Source organism: Telopea speciosissima, chromosome 10, assembly GCF_018873765.1.
Source record: "Telopea speciosissima isolate NSW1024214 ecotype Mountain lineage chromosome 10, Tspe_v1, whole genome shotgun sequence".
Lineage (NCBI taxonomy): Eukaryota > Viridiplantae > Streptophyta > Magnoliopsida > Proteales > Proteaceae > Telopea > Telopea speciosissima.
In genome coordinates, this window is record NC_057925.1 from 52,490,971 (window position 1) to 52,506,607 (window position 15,637).

Sequence of the window (15,637 nt, forward strand, 5' to 3'; positions counted from 1 at the left end):
GACCGTATAGAATAGATTTGATTTTAAAGAGAGAAAGAGATTGGAAAGGAATCAATCTTTCTCCTTTTTGAGATTTGGATTGCCATTTCAGTCAAAGTTTTTGAGGATCAGCAAAAGAAATGGGAAGTAATGTTTCTCCTTGCCTGTGTAAATTCCAATTTGAAAACCATAAAAATTCAATCTTTGAGTTCACATAAGAGACAATGGGCTGTGTGGTACAATGTGAATCATAAGATACGAAATGGAGAGAATCCATTTATATTTAGTAAAGTTGTAGAACAAATCCCACTTGATTCTCATGGTTTGATACTTAATTCCCTCTCTAGAGACTTATTTAAAATCTTAGGTTTTGGCTTTATGGGGTGAATGATGTGATCAAGGTTTCAAAAATCGGATTAGTTGAATCGGCTGGACCCAATTCAGATCCGGCCGACTCAAAGTTTTTGAATCCTTGGGTTGGATCTATCTAGGCCTGTAAACGGATCGGATTCGGCTTAGATACGGATCGAATGTAATTGAATTCGGATATTTCTTGGTCGAATTCGGATACCTTTAAACGGATTCGGATGCAGATCGAATTCGAATTTTTGACCATCTGTTTACACCTTTGTCTTGTGTAATCCAAACCTTCCTCCTCCTAATGGATACAATTCACTCTCAATCCATAGTTTTAGATCATGATTCTCTTTTCCTCATATTCTAGAACATGTTGAATCTTCAAAAACCCTCAAAATCATTATTTACTTAATTTTTTATAATTAAGTATTCGGAGATTTTCGATTATCCATGTACAGCCCTAGACCTCTCCAAGGACATTGAAAATTACTCTTCACTGACTCAAAAGAGGTGATTCAGATTGGATTTAGGTTAGGTTAAGTTCGGTTAACAAGGCCAAACCTGTGAAACAGAAGTTTGGTTTTGGGTAGAGGTTAGGTTGTGAGAGAAAGGGTCCTCACTTGCGGGATCAATGAAAACAAAAAAAGTTATGGACCATCCCATCAAGGTAGAGGACAAATTTCTAGACAAGGTTTAGTCTCTTTTCATCATTTTTGCAACTATTCATGAATATGGATACATACCACACTGAAAGAGAAGACATTTTCACCTTTCTATCTTTCCATTACAATGTCCATTAGTGGGAAAATATTTGATGGGAGTTCATATGATGATGAGGGCTCCTCATCTCACTCTCTCTCTCTCTCTCTCTCTCTCTCTCTCTCTCCTTAGAGGGTTGAGAGTTGGGGTAACTTGGAAGTGGTATCCTCTTCAAGTTAATTTGACTTGTAGTCAAATTCTCCTCTCATGAGACACCTCTTGAATTGAGGAGAAGCTAGAGAACATATTGATAAATATATGGGAGAGAAGGGAAGGAAAATAGGAAGATAAAGAGATAGAATAGGAAAAGTACCTTTTCTTAAGATAACCTCAGGAGAGATAAATTTGGATTTTTCATTTCATCTTTTTTTCTGCTAACTCTTGTTAAATAAGTAGTACAAACCATCTAAGAGAGTTATAATTCACATGCACTATTTTAGATCGGTACTTCAAGGTAAAGTTATTGCAATTTGATGTGCTCTTATAAAAGTTGTGGTTGTTGGTTTCACTAAATTTCATGTGGAATCGAATTACAAGGAGGTAATCGGCTATATCCATGATCAGAATCGAATCGAATTTCATCTTATAAATTTTCTACCATTATATATTTTTGATATTAGGAGACTATCTTCTTCTTTTGATTCTATTTCATTTCATTGTATTCTAGGGTCTACGGACGGTATTTCAAATGTCTTGACTAGGAAGGTCCTATATATTATGTGTATGACAGATTGGTCAAATTCTACTCTGTGGCATCATGATCTTTGTAGATCTAAAACTTTAGGTTGCACACATATTATCCTTCAATGGATTTTCCTTTTGCACGTTCAACAACTAGGCATCTAGACATGTAATACATATAGTTTCAGTTGCTTCATCGGCTGCCTTGGATTGCAAATGAGAGTGTAGAAAACAAAAAAAAAAATTGAATTAAATTAAAAGCAAAAAATAATGGAATTACTATAGAGAGTTAATTACAATATTGATAGATCTCAATTTGGCTTTCCTCCAGCTGTGGCGGGAGCTGGAGGATCCAACCCAGCAAAATAAGGGATGTTTAGGTCATTTCACAGGTGGGTCCCAAGTCCAATTGATCTATGCAACACAAGAAACCCATTGATTCGAATCTGGTCGATGAATCGGCAGATTCAAATCAGAATCGTCCGAGCCCAATCCCATTCGAGCCGTTTCAAATTAGCCTCTTCTTATAACTTTCCTAGGGTTCCATCTGAAATTGACTGAACCCGGTTCAGGTGACCGATTCAGGGTTTTAGAAAACACTGGTGGCCATAGAATCACATGGACAGCTACAAGCTCTGCAACTTTACATTGGAGTTTGGAGTTAAAGAGGAAGTGCTGGGAGACATGAGAAGATTTCTATTTTATTTAAAAAACAGAATTTATATTAAGTTATAATATGTCAATAATTTGCATGGGATATTGGAACTAACTAACAGAACCCAATTAAAGAAGTAATTAAAAAAAAAAAAGAAAAAAAAGTGTCCACGTGTCATTGTATAGCAACGTGAATGGTCACGTGGTTAGGTGGCAATATGCACGTTCAGGCACATCTGGCGGTTTATCAGGAAGCTTAGAATCTCTAATCTTATAAAGTTGGGAAATCATTATTAAGGGAGAAATGAACAATTCAGATCTTCTACAGCGCAGGTGCCCGTAGTGACCTGTATGGCATAGATTGTTGCGTGCGCACAATGACCGCTTTACCTCTGCTTGGGCAAAGCATTTGGACAAGGGTAAGGCAATCTATGCATGCACAGCTCAATCTACACCGCTAACAGCTACAGGCAGTGCACCGTAGAAGATCTAGATCCAGAAACGAAAGACTTCTAGCTTGTGAGAACAAAGGAAAATAAGAAAATATGTACAAAACTACTACTAACTACAAGGAAAAAATATATATTAAGAAGAAGAAGTTAGACGGGGTGTGGTGGTCCTGAAACACGTGATAACACGTGTTTAGGGAGCCGTCCAATCTTTGACCTGATTCATTTCTTCAACTCTTTGAACTCTCATCAAACAGTCAAATATTTTACACTATACTTCTCATTTACTTATTTGACTTGTTCATTTTTTTTTAATTTTTCCCTCTCTTTGGATATTAAGTTACTTGTCAGATGACACGTGCCAAAAAAAATGGCATGTGCCGCACATGTCTCTTTCTCATATGAGTGTGAGAGAGAGAGAGAGAGGCTTTGCCATGGTTCGAGGAATCAGAATCAGATAGTAGATTGCCATGGTTCAAGGTTTCAGGGTAATTCTGATTTAATCGGAATTGGAATGAGAATAGACTAGAACATGTTGTTGTTGTTGATTCTGCTTACTTGAACCATGGGTTCTGGTAATGTTTTAACAAGTAACAACCCACACCCAAAAAAGTGTTTTAGGTTAAGGAATTTGGTCAAGGTAAATGGATGGGCGTACGACCAGGGTGCCAACATGTGTCATGTTCTTTGCTTTTATTTTGTCCAGCTTTGTGATTGATGTATTCCACTAACTTACAGGAAAATTGATGACATACCCCAACCCTTCTGTTTCTATGGGGTAAGGATTGTAATACCGTCGTCATGTAATGGAATCATTATGCCCAACCAATGGGGACACAAGGGGGTGTGATAACACGGTTCCTTAAGACTCAAGGGGTGGGAGCAGGAAAAGATTAGATTATATATCTAGGAACAGACCAATAATTTTTACATATATATAATCTATTATAACATAAATAAGTGTGCCCCTATAGCTCAGTGGTAGAGCGTCAGTCTTGTAAACTGAAGGTCTGTAGTTCGATCCTGCATGGGGGCATTCTCTTTTTATCTATTTATTAGAATATATATAATTTCTTTACCCTTAACAACTGAGGTGCCCTAGACGGCTAGACCCTACGTCTCTCCAATATGTTGGTATTATGCAAATGCAGGGAAATGGAGGTCATATTTGGTAACTACATTTTTTTATATAATCTTTCTTTTATTTTTTAAATCAAAGGTGATTTCGTTGCAAAATAAATTAAAATTTAATGAATCGATTTTCCCTTCACTCACGAAGAGAGAACTTCGTAATCCCTAGGATTTGACCTTTTGATTGGAGTTTGCAAGAACTTTTCGGACTTTTACCCAACTATAGGGACAAAAGTTAATCCAAGTATAGCATCAAATCACTTTAAATGAAGAAACTCTCTCTTCACCTTGACAACAGTTACTTTCTTCAATTCTATTAACTATATTTGAAAGGTTTTGAAACTAATTATACAATCATGTTATGTAATAATTTTTAAAATTTTCATTTTAATATTGATGTGATTTCACTTTCATTCTTTTTATTTCCCTTGCAAGCAAACGAGCCATTGAGATTATCAAATCTTTCTCCTTCAATTTAATTTCCTATCTTACTTGCAAAGCTGTCCCACTACCATGTTCATGGAACTGTAGCATGTCCCTTTCAAAATGAGAGAGAGAGAGAGAGAGAGAGAACATATTGAAGTCAAAGCCAGCCATCAGAGTTATCGCCCAATCTATGAAAGTTGAGGATTTTTGTGTCACAAGTTGAAAGATTTAGAGTTAATTAAATAATAAACAACGTTAATTGAGTATGATATGGAAGTTAATTGAATGAGCTTGCTTGAACTTGCTTACTTATTTAGCCTTTTTTTTTTTTTTTTTGAAGGAAGAGGGTTTCTTAATTGATAGTGTGAAGGAATCTCTTATGTCATACTAACGGTGTGGAAAATAGTTTCATCGATAAGCAAACCACATGTTCAGAGAGTAGAAAAAGTGTCGATGTAGTACCCACATAATCAGAATGTGAGATGACACGGAAAATCTCCCCAAGTTGATGTGCTAATCTTTTTCCCTTTTTAACTTTGATAATGTATGGTAACTTCATTTGTTTATGTGGAAACTTTTATTTTATTTTTGCTCCTATCTCTTAGGTTTGCTACTAATTACTCAAAAAAAACTAATTGAATATATTAAGGGATTTTCCTATTGACACCTCTTAAGGTGCCCATAGATTTTTTATCTTAATTTTTTGCCTCTTATTTTATTCATAAATTTTATTTAATGCTAATGTAAAAAAAAGGTTTTAAAAAAAATATATATTGAAAGTCAAGTAATGCAACATTTAATACAGTTCTTATGTGAAATGACAAATATACCTTTGTTACAAATATTAAATTAAATATTTTTGGGAGTAAAACTTAGGGCAATTCAATAAAAATCTCAAATTCTAAATACACCTATGGAGATGTGATTTAGACACTTCCAAATAAGGGCTGCAACAGGGTCGGGTTGGGCCGGGCTTTACAGAACCCTAGCCCAACCCTAAGTCCCCTTAGCTGGGCCCAGACCCGACCCGACCCTAACTCAGGGCCAGAAAAATCCAACCCTGACCCGCCCTCAGGGTCGGGCTGGGCTGACCCTGATTGGCCCTGATCATGGGGAAGGGGAAAGAAATGCATGGGCTGGAATGGGCTAAGGAGAACATTATCAATTTTACATAAAATAACATTATAATAAAAAGTATTATATCAGTTATTGTCTTCATATATAATATATTATATAAAAAAAATGTAGGTGACATTTAAAGTTTATAATGTATATATTATATCAATATATATTTTATAGTATAACTTAAATTAGGGTTGGGCCGGGCCGGATCAAGCTTAACTTGAAGCCTCAACCCTAATCCGACCCGACCCTGACTCAAGGTCAGAAATTTCCAGCCCTGACCCGCCCTCAAGGCCAAATATCTCAACCCAGGCCCTATTTGGACTCAGAGCGGATTAGGGCGGGTTCGGGCCGACAGGGCCAAACTTGCACCCCTACAATTCCAATAAGTAAACAATTTTCAATACGGATGGTCATTGAGACATCACCAATACCATTACCCAATCTTCATAAAATGGTATGGAGCCTGGGTGGGCTATGTAGGTTACCCTAATTGGGGTCCTCTAGTTTTCAAACAAAATAATCAAGCCTGGGCCCACCTGCAGATTTCTAATGGGACCTTAAGTTTAAAAGACTTTAGACAGGCTGGGCCATTGATCAATTAGAAAGCTTGTCCATGTCTGGGTTGTTCTTCATTGAGAAGGGTTTTTTTCTTTTTCTTTTTTCTTTTTTTGGGTTAGTACTTCGCTGTCCTTGCCAATTGGATTACCCACCCGCCACTTTAAAGTTTATACAATAAAACATCTCCAAAGTCAAATTCCCTTCAATCATTTGATCTACCTTTTTGTTTTAGTTGGGAATGAGCTGTGGCTGCGAGGATACTAATATAACATGCACCAAATATGAAACCACATTTTCAAAAATAAATAAACAAATATTTGTTCATATATTTTTTTCATAGCATGCATAAAAAGGTATACATTGTTAATTAGGAGAATCTTAAATGATAATGGATAAGCTTTTAAATTGTTTAATTTAGAAAATACATTTTCTTTCTTTCATTGGACATGTACTTTGCACAATTTGAATTGTCGCATCACCCTTTCATGTGTCAAAACTAGATCGATTATTCTTACATGGGTTGTATAACGAATCTTTTCTTTTTATTTATTTATTTTTTTTTTGGGATGAGGGGGGGGGGGTGAGGGGTTGGGAGAGTGCATAAAAATTGTTTACAAAAAAAACTTTTTTGGATGCAAATTTTCATACACGGTCATGTATAAAATGTAGCAACACTTCAACCGTTTCTTTTGTTTTTTTTTTAAAGAATGGGTTGTGAATATTTTTACAAATAAACAATTTAATACATTTATAAAGTGTGAAAAATACTTCTCCAACTAAGAGTGGTGCCAGGTGCCAAGTGCCAACAAAAACCATGTCAACCCAAATGAAAACACTAAAATAAAATAAAATAAAATAAACAACTAACCAGTAGTTAGAGGACAGGTCCTCGGCTTGAGGCTAGTGTAGTAGAGCCTAACCCCAAGAGATTTCAAACTTTCAACTTCAAGACCTTCTGTCAATCATCTAGCCTAAGATCTCCACCCCCAAAAAAACTAACCCCACCCAAAAAAAATCTAATAGTTAATAAATCAGCAAAATTTTAACCAAATCTGAATCATTTTGAAAGAAGTCCAAGAAGTGTTAGACAACCTAAATAGGTTTTGATAAAAATATTTAGAATTGGCAAATTTTCGGTCATGAATTCCTGAACATAATTGTTGTATCCAAATTATTCACTGGGAAAAAAACACTACTTGGTCACATAACTCTTGCGCCCAGACAAGGGACCACCACACAAAAGAACCATTGGGTTTGTCCCTACATTAACCTAAGGGTGTCAATTTGGGACCAGAACCGGGAACCGTCCCAATACCATCCCGCTAAAACCCGGTACCAGACTGTTCCATTAGTAAATGGGACGATACTGGTATCTGATTTTGGTACCGAATGATAAATGGGACGGGACTCCCAACAGTGCCAGTACTGAAATACCAATTAGGTACCAAATGGTACTGAAACTACTAGTACCGTTTAAAAAGAAAGAGTATATAAGATCTTTTTTAAAATAAAAAAAAACAGAAAGGGTATTAGAGTTATGACTTATTAGGGTTTCACTAATTCCCTTTTGAATTCGAAGAGGAACAACAGGTCAACAGTCGTAACTTGAAGTCTCTCCTCACAGAACCTGCTACAGTGCTACTCCCTCCTCCCTCCCCCCTCTTCCCTCCTCCCTCGACCAACTAAATCTACCAGGTTCTTCCTTTTTGCACTTCGTACTGTACTACCATGTGACACGTGTGATAAATAGAGTTTTGTTTGGAAAAGTCAAAGAGGAAACACAACGGAATTCTTCCATTTGGTAGGACTTCTCTAGATTTAAAAAAATAAGAAACTTATTACATGTGATCTTAGGGAGTTTGAAGAAGTAAAACTATGATTTCATAATTTAAGTTGCTTTATAAAAAACAGTAGACAACTTAGATTTCACGATAATGAAAAAATTCCACAACACTAATAAACCTGCCTTGTTAGAAACAATTAAACTTCTTCTCCCTTTTTCTACAGTGCCTAGAACAATTTAAGAACCGATACCATCCCGTCCCGCTAGTAATCGGGACTGGGATCTAGATTTGGTCCCGTTAACTAAATAGAACGGTACTGAGATTGGCATTTTTAGTACCGGTACCAGTACCGTCCCGTCTCAAATACCGAAAACCGTCCCAATTGACACCCTTACATTAACCCCCATGCTGGTGTAGGCACTACACAACCAGACAGCATTCTCTTGCCCTCATTCAAGTCACTTTTTTTGGGCCAAAATTTAACTTTTTTTACTTGGATGTTGGATGTTGATAATTAGAACTCTATTGAGTACAAGTAAACCATAATCAATTTTATTCTGACATCAAAGGCAAGATTTTAAGGGTTTCCATCCAATCCAATTCGATTGCAATTTGAATTCGCCATAATCTCCAAAACTGGATTAGACTATCAAAATACCTTTCTCAGGGTTAGGCAATTCCAATTCCTAACATTGAAACCTTGATCAGTGATTGCCATCCCTCAAAAACAAAACTGCCCCTGGTGACTCTGGTGACTCTGGTTATAAAAAGAGTCTCATCAAATATATTTTTTTTTTAAATTATTCCAAGCATTTTTCCGTTACTGACCTCGTCTAAAGCCCTAGGTCTACTTCATTCTGATGACAAGATGTCCATGGTCATCTGCATGGAAATGAAATTGAAGAATCACTTGTATATGAGATCATCACGGCCAGGTCCAACCCCAATGTAATGAATTGGTACACCAACAAGTTCTTCTATCCTTTCCACATATTGGCGGGCTGCGATTGGAAGATCGGCGTAATTTTTAACTTTAGAGATATCATCTTGCCACCCAGGTACAACTTCGTAATCAACCTGCACATACATAAACACAAGCCAAATCAATCAACAAGAGAGTTATTAGGAGGTACAAGCAAATATCAAGAAACCTAAGGAGTGAACAATGAAAAGTTAAGTAGGCATCTCCAAACGAATATTTGATCTTAAGACTTACTGTTAATTGCTCAAGAACATTTAGATCTGAAGGGAATGACTTGATTGGTGTGCCATCAGCTAATCTGTAGCCAACCCCCAACTTTATTTCTTTAACGTCCGTAAGTACATCAAGCTTGGTGAGATTGAGAGAGGAGAAACCATTAATCAGACAGCAATACTTCAAAGCGACTACATCAAGCCAGCCACAACGTCGAGGACGATTTGTGGTTGTGCCAAACTCTTTCCCCTTCAACCTAAGACGGTCTCCATCTATATCTAAGATCTCAGTTGGGAAAGGACCCGAACCAACTCTTGTAGTGTAGGCTTTTACCTGCACAGCAATGTTTAAAATTGAAGGTTAGGGTCTTTCTGTGATACCATGGTATTTTAGCATTTACAGGGAGAGGAATCCACTTACCACTCCAATAAGATCACCTAGGACTCTTGGTGCAATCCCAAGCCCAGTGCATATCCCACCTGCTGATGGGCTAGATGAAGTGACAAATGGGTATGTTCCAAAGTCAATATCCAACATGGTTGCCTGACCACCTTCAACCAGTATTTTCTTTTTCTGTGAGATGGATTCATTCACAAAATGGACTGTATCAGCAATATAGGGTTCCAATCGCTCAGCAAACCTCTTGTAGCGGTCCACTTCTTCCCTGAGCATGTTGGGGCCATAATCAAATCCTTGGAATCTTGAAGCAGCATCTGACAGTAAAAGATCAAGCTTCTGCGGGAAAGTATCCATGTGCCTCAGATCACCTACCCTGATACCATTCCTAATCATCTTGCTAGAGTAACAAGGTCCAATCCCTCTTTTGGTCGTCCCAATAAATGAATTACCAAGCTCATGTTCTCTAAGCCCGTCTACCTCTTGGTGGAAATCAAATAATAAATGTGCACGATCTGATACCAATATCCTACCCTTGCAAGGGACGCCATTAGACTCAAGACCCTCGATTTCTTTGAAAAGTCCAGGTAGATGAACCACAACTCCATTCCCAATAATACAAAGGGTTTCCTCATTGAGGATTCCTGAGGGAACAAGGTGAAGGGCAAATTTCTTACCCTCAGAATTATAAATGGTGTGCCCTGCATTTGCTCCACCCTAACATCAAGAAGAACATTTTCACAATCAAATTGGAAAGCAAAACTGTTAAAGATAGGAATCCCACCTATTCAGAGACAAGATAGACTGATTACTACATCTACATTGCAATAAATCAGAGAATCTCAGTAACAGAATCTTCTCACTTAATTTCATGAAACCAAGTTCTACAAGAATCATAGAAGATAGAAGCCCCAAACTCAAAAAACCATTACTTCAGACATTTGGGAGAAGCACTTAACTCAAATATTATACATAGGACCTCAAATTTTTACGTAGGAAACAGTGAGTACTGCTGCATCTTCAATAGACCATTCCTTGGGCACTTACAGTGAGTACGTATGCTTCTAAGACTTTTCTACGTTTGTTCTTTTGTAAGGTGTGGCCGTGAGGGGGCTCTACAAGCTTTTTGGTTGTTTGTGAGGACTAGCACAAGTTGGTTTCCATATTATTTAAATAATCCATGAGAGATTTGTTTAACACTATTTAAATAATTCATGAGAGATTCGTTTAATTTAATATGGAGGTTGTAAACCTGTTCCTCACAAATAAAGTATTTGCTTTTTTTTTGTATTTCGGAATTATTCAGATATAATTCAGTTCAGACAAATTACTCGCGTTTCATGATCCAAAAAAAGAACGAAATTTTCTGAATAGATGGATGAGTGGTAAAACTTGAAAAGATAAAACAAGGAATGCAGAAATTAGAGCTAGTTTAGGAGTTAGGTCCAATAAATGATAAGAGAAATTGAAAAGATAAAACAAGGAATTGAAATTGTTTCATCATCTGTCAATTTTAATTCATACTTGAACAAATATAATATATAGTTAATCCAAGACATTTTACTTATTTTATGTTTCAAGTATGATGCAATAATTATGTTTATTAAATTAATTATTATGTTATTAATTAATCCAATTGATGCATGAGCTAGTATTTGAGTAAGAGATACCGGTTTCTATTCGATTTTTCTGGTTTCTTATTTAGTTTAGAACCACAGTTTTGCGATGCAAATCAAAACGAACAGGGAAGAGAACCTATAAAATCAAAACCGGATCATTTTTCTGCGGTGCAGTTTGGTTCGATCGTAAACAGCCGATTCCGGTTCTGATATTCGGTTACGGTTCCATTTTGACACCCTTTGGACCCTAGGCGACAAATTATTGATAACATTGTTGTGGCTCAAGACATTTTCACTTATCTCAATCGAGCAAAAGGGAAAATTGGGTATGCTACTGTCAAGATTGATATGGCTAAGGCGTATGATAGGGTCAAATGGAATCTCATTTGCAATTTATTTCAGTTTCTGGGTTTCAATGAACATTTGATTTGTCTCATCTCCATACTTATATCTACCACCTCTTTCTCCTTTAAAATTGAGGGAAGGCTGTTTGATTTTCTTAAACCTTCTAGAGGTCTTCAACAAGGGTGTCCCCTTAGTCCATATCTCTTTTCACTTGCTATGGAGGTCCTTTCTAGAATTTTGGGTGCTTACAGAGACATTGGCCTTTTCAAAGGAATCAAGATTGCTAGACATGCCCCAAAAATCTCTTACTTACTTTTTGCAGACGACACTTTTATTTTCTGCAGGACATCTGAAGATGATTTCCTTACCATTAAATCTATCTTGGACCTTTTCTCTAACTTAACTGGTCAAGAAGTGAATTTCTCCAAGAGCGAGATCTTCTTTAGCAAGAATGTGAATGGAACCCAAAGAAGACATTTGTGCTCGCTTCTTCGAATGAAGGAAATGACCCCAGACACTCTTTATTTGGGGGCTAAATTATGACATTCCTGCTCTAAATGTAAAGATTTGAGCTTTCTTGTTAATAGGGTAAGATCCAAACTCTCTCCTTGGAAAGCTAATTTTCTTTCTCAATCTGTTTTAGCATCTACACTATCTTATCTGATGTCTTGCTTCTTATTTCCTTTGAAAATATGCAAATCTCTTGATTCCATTTATCTCAATTTCTAGAACAATGATTCTAATGAAAGAAAAAAATGTCACTTAATTGGGTGGAATAAAATCTGTCAACCCACTCATTCTGGGGGTCTTGGAATTAGGAGATCCATTATTCACAATAAGGCCCTCATTCTAAAGTTGGGATGGAGACTCCTCACGGAGACCTCATCTATTTGGGCTAAGTTCTTAAAAGCTAAGTATTTTCCTAGAACCTCTCTATTTTTTACCCTAAAACCATGGCTAAAAGAGGATCTTGGACCTGGAACAGTATTGCAGTTGTTCTTCCAGACTTGAAAAATATGGTCTTTCTCCAAGTGGGTAATGGAAGGAATACTTTTTGTTGGTTTGATCCTTGGATACCATCTGTCCCAGGTAATCCCATCTCCATTGATACAAACAATAATTGTGGTTCAATAAAGTCAATGACTTTATAGTCAATGTTAGTTACTTTAAAGGTTATTAAAATCTGCAAAAAGGTAAAGAGAGGATTAGTAATATAATTAGGAGGAGTCGATAAATAGAACAAATGGGGGATTTAGCTGGAAAATATTCCATTTTGCTCAGAAAAAGAAGAGAAGGAAAGGAGAGAAAGAGAGAGTGTTTGAGCTGCATGTTAATGGAGATGGTGGATTTGGGTAGAAATCTGTACAGGGATACTAGTGCTTGGAGGAACTGAGCTAATCTCCCCATAGATTAGTTGATCTAGCGCTCAAGTTGCTGTAAGAAACCTGTGCTCTGCTGCATTTGAGTTGGCTGAGCAAGCTTTAACTCCATTTGTTGTTCTAGCTTGTGCTAAGGTAAATACCTCACCATTGTACCATTTTAAACATCATTCTAGTATGATTTAGGTGTAATTTGTCTACATAAGTTAGATTGTAGGTAACATGTGTAAATCTTGATTTCAAATGGTCAAATTTCTTGGAAATGTGGAGTTATTCTCCATTATGGATTTATGGACTGTGCATGAGTTCCATTTTGATTTTTTTTTAATAAAGGTTGTTGAATCATTCAATGAACTTATGGTTCATGAAGGAATGCATATGGAAGGGCCATTGCATGTACATGTCGGTGCATTTTGGGTTTGGGGGCAGAAACCACGAGTTTTCCCAAAAATCTAGGCGAAATCCGCAGCTAGAACAGACCTGGGCCCACAAACGGTGAGTCCAATAGCTCTACCGGTGAGCCGCTAGGGATACCGGTGCTCACCGCTAGCCACTAGAGTTTTAACCCTGCAGAGAAATGACTTACAGTGGCTAACGGACCGCCTACAGGCAAGTCCGCTACTGTCCTTGATAAACAATCTCTGATTTGGTTTTTTCCAGTTTTTATTATTACATGTTATTTCATATGGAATGTAAGAAACAAAGTTATTCTAGGATTTGCTAAGGCTGATCCAATGCTGGTGCTAAGGGATGTATTTAAATGGCTTTCTGACTTAAGCATTCATCCTCCCTATAAATCATTATCAAATTCGGCATCCCCACAATGCACACACATTTCAAATTTACTTCCACTAGCTGCTAATCCTGATTTGCAACTCCCTGGTTTAATTTGCTCAGGCATATATGACCCTGAACTTAGATTAACAAGTTGGACTTTTTACATTTTGCTAGCTGGCCAGGATGTTTTAACAGATGCAGGTAGACTAACATCAGATGAAAAAGAAGCTGAGCTTCAAGGGTGGAAGTGTGTTGTGCAAGCAAACATCAAGATCAAACAAGTGTGGTGCTACAACAAAGACCTGTGTGACCTACTTCATCCTACCGATTCCCTCCGTCTCCCTTGCAACTTAATTAACCTATATTTTGAACTTGCAGATGCAACCGATAACTTTACTACTGTTAACTTTAAGTGGTGCTGACCATTTTTACCATAGTACTACAATGAGGGATCGTCCTAACATTACAAACTTTGTAAAGTTTTCTTTTTAGTAATATAAATCTTTTTCTCATTTAAAAAAAAAAAAAAGTTATTAGCAACGAATTTCAATGACTAATGCAATTTTATAATATGATCCACTATTCTAAAGAAGAATAAGAAGACAAAAGCTTTGTTCTACAACAACACCAGTTTTGAAAAATCTAAAAACAGAGATTCAGCTAAGCAAATCAGAAACTTGACAACTTATATCAGTGGAAGGAGGTTTAGATATCCAAAAGAAAAGGAAATTTGAGGGAAAATAAAGTAGACTATACCTGACAGCGAGCGACGATATTGAAATGCCCAGCCAAGATATCAACAAGCTTCCCTTTCCCTTCATCACCCCATTGAGAACCCAAAACACCCGAAACCGGACTAAGCGATCCAATTCGTTCTGGCACATCTCCTGTCTGCACAGCCACTCCCACTGGGGACGAGGGAGTCACAGCTTTGGCAGAGCATATTACAACCTGCCGAAAGGTCCTAGAAGCAGAGGGAAGTTGCAGAACAGACCTCTCACCTCCGACCTTTGCATTATAGAAGCTCTTCTGGGGAATTGAGATAGGGTTTGAGTCGAGTTTTAATCCAGAGAGACTCATGATGTAGGAGGTTTCAGTCCCTTTCTGTAGCTCAGAGCCTTAAATAAGCAAAGAGCCAAGTCAGTAACTTTTGGAAAGGTTCATGTACCATAGGTTTTGAAAAGTAAAGAAATGGCAAGACTTCGGTCCATAGAAACAGGAATGGGAACAATCTGGAAATGGAAACATTCAGGCATTAAACATTTCCGGAAACATTCAGGCACTAAACATTTCTGGAAACATTCAGGCATGGTCCCGTTTGGTAACACTTCTGTTCCGTAATAATGTTATGAGCTATAAGTGTTTTTTTTCTTATTTCTGTTCTCAGGGAACGCTTCTGCAGGAGTGAAACGCATTTGGTAACAGCCGTAAAAAGAGTTTCTGAATCACAAAAGAAACAGAAACACATTTGGAAGGTAATTTAACAGAAACACTTCTGGCACTTCAACAACACCAATTTTGTATAATGAACTATACATTGAGATTTAAGTAGGATTTCTCGAATTCTTTTAAAAAAAATTACTGTTAGACTCAGTACTGGCCATGTGGCAAGTACAATATATCCAGTAATTACAAAAATAACACCATTAGACTTTGGCCGCAAGACTACATGGGATGCTGTGATCATTTTGCCATTGTTCTGCAAGTTATAACGAGTCAAAAAGAGTATTATATGCCATTCTGAAGTAATGACACCAACATGGTTGCAAATACAGTAATTGTTCAAGTAATGCATACAATTCAATAAGGTTAATGATTATCCAAATACTAATAAAAAACAAATGTTCAAATGAGCGACAAACCCTTCTCAAGGAAGAATGTCAAGAACACATTCTGAAAGGTACAAACAAATAAATTTTCTGTACTAACAGTAGGTTCATAGCTCAATTAATTCATTCCAATACAATGTGTTGTGTTTACCATTTAGTACACAGACAAAAAGTAGGTCCATAGCTCAATTGGT

At 37.0% G+C, this 15,637-nt stretch overlaps 1 protein-coding gene and 1 non-coding gene across 2 annotated transcripts; one reads left to right on the top strand and one right to left on the bottom strand.

Annotated features, from left to right (window-relative positions):
• The first annotated feature begins 3,843 nt into the window (after nt 1-3,843).
• TRNAT-UGU lies at nt 3,844-3,915 on the top strand. Its single transcript has one exon. It is a non-coding gene; the product is annotated as a tRNA-Thr (tRNA).
• Nucleotides 3,916-8,731: 4,816 nt separating this feature from the next.
• Nucleotides 8,732-14,796, bottom strand: LOC122642517 (adenylosuccinate synthetase 2, chloroplastic-like). The gene is made up of 4 exons (XM_043836021.1): nt 14,371-14,796; nt 9,519-10,211; nt 9,120-9,431; nt 8,732-8,980 (listed from the first exon to the last, which is right to left on the bottom strand). Exons 1-4 carry the CDS (start codon nt 14,692-14,694, stop codon nt 8,810-8,812), a joined length of 1,500 nt encoding a protein of 499 aa, XP_043691956.1. The 5' UTR covers nt 14,695-14,796; the 3' UTR covers nt 8,732-8,809.
• Between the last annotated feature and the right edge of the window lie 841 nt (nt 14,797-15,637).

Excerpts from the sequence above, each read along its gene's own strand:
- LOC122642517 (XM_043836021.1), bottom strand. The coding sequence starts at position 14,694 with ATGAGTCTCTCTGGATTAAAACTCGACTCAAACCCTATCTCAATTCCC. Across the intron at positions 10,212-14,370 it reads ATATCGTCGCTCGCTGTCAG|GGTGGAGCAAATGCAGGGCA; the intron begins GTATAGTCTACT and ends TCTTGATGTTAG. Across the intron at positions 9,432-9,518 it reads TAGGTGATCTTATTGGAGTG|GTAAAAGCCTACACTACAAG; the intron begins GTAAGTGGATTC and ends ATTGCTGTGCAG.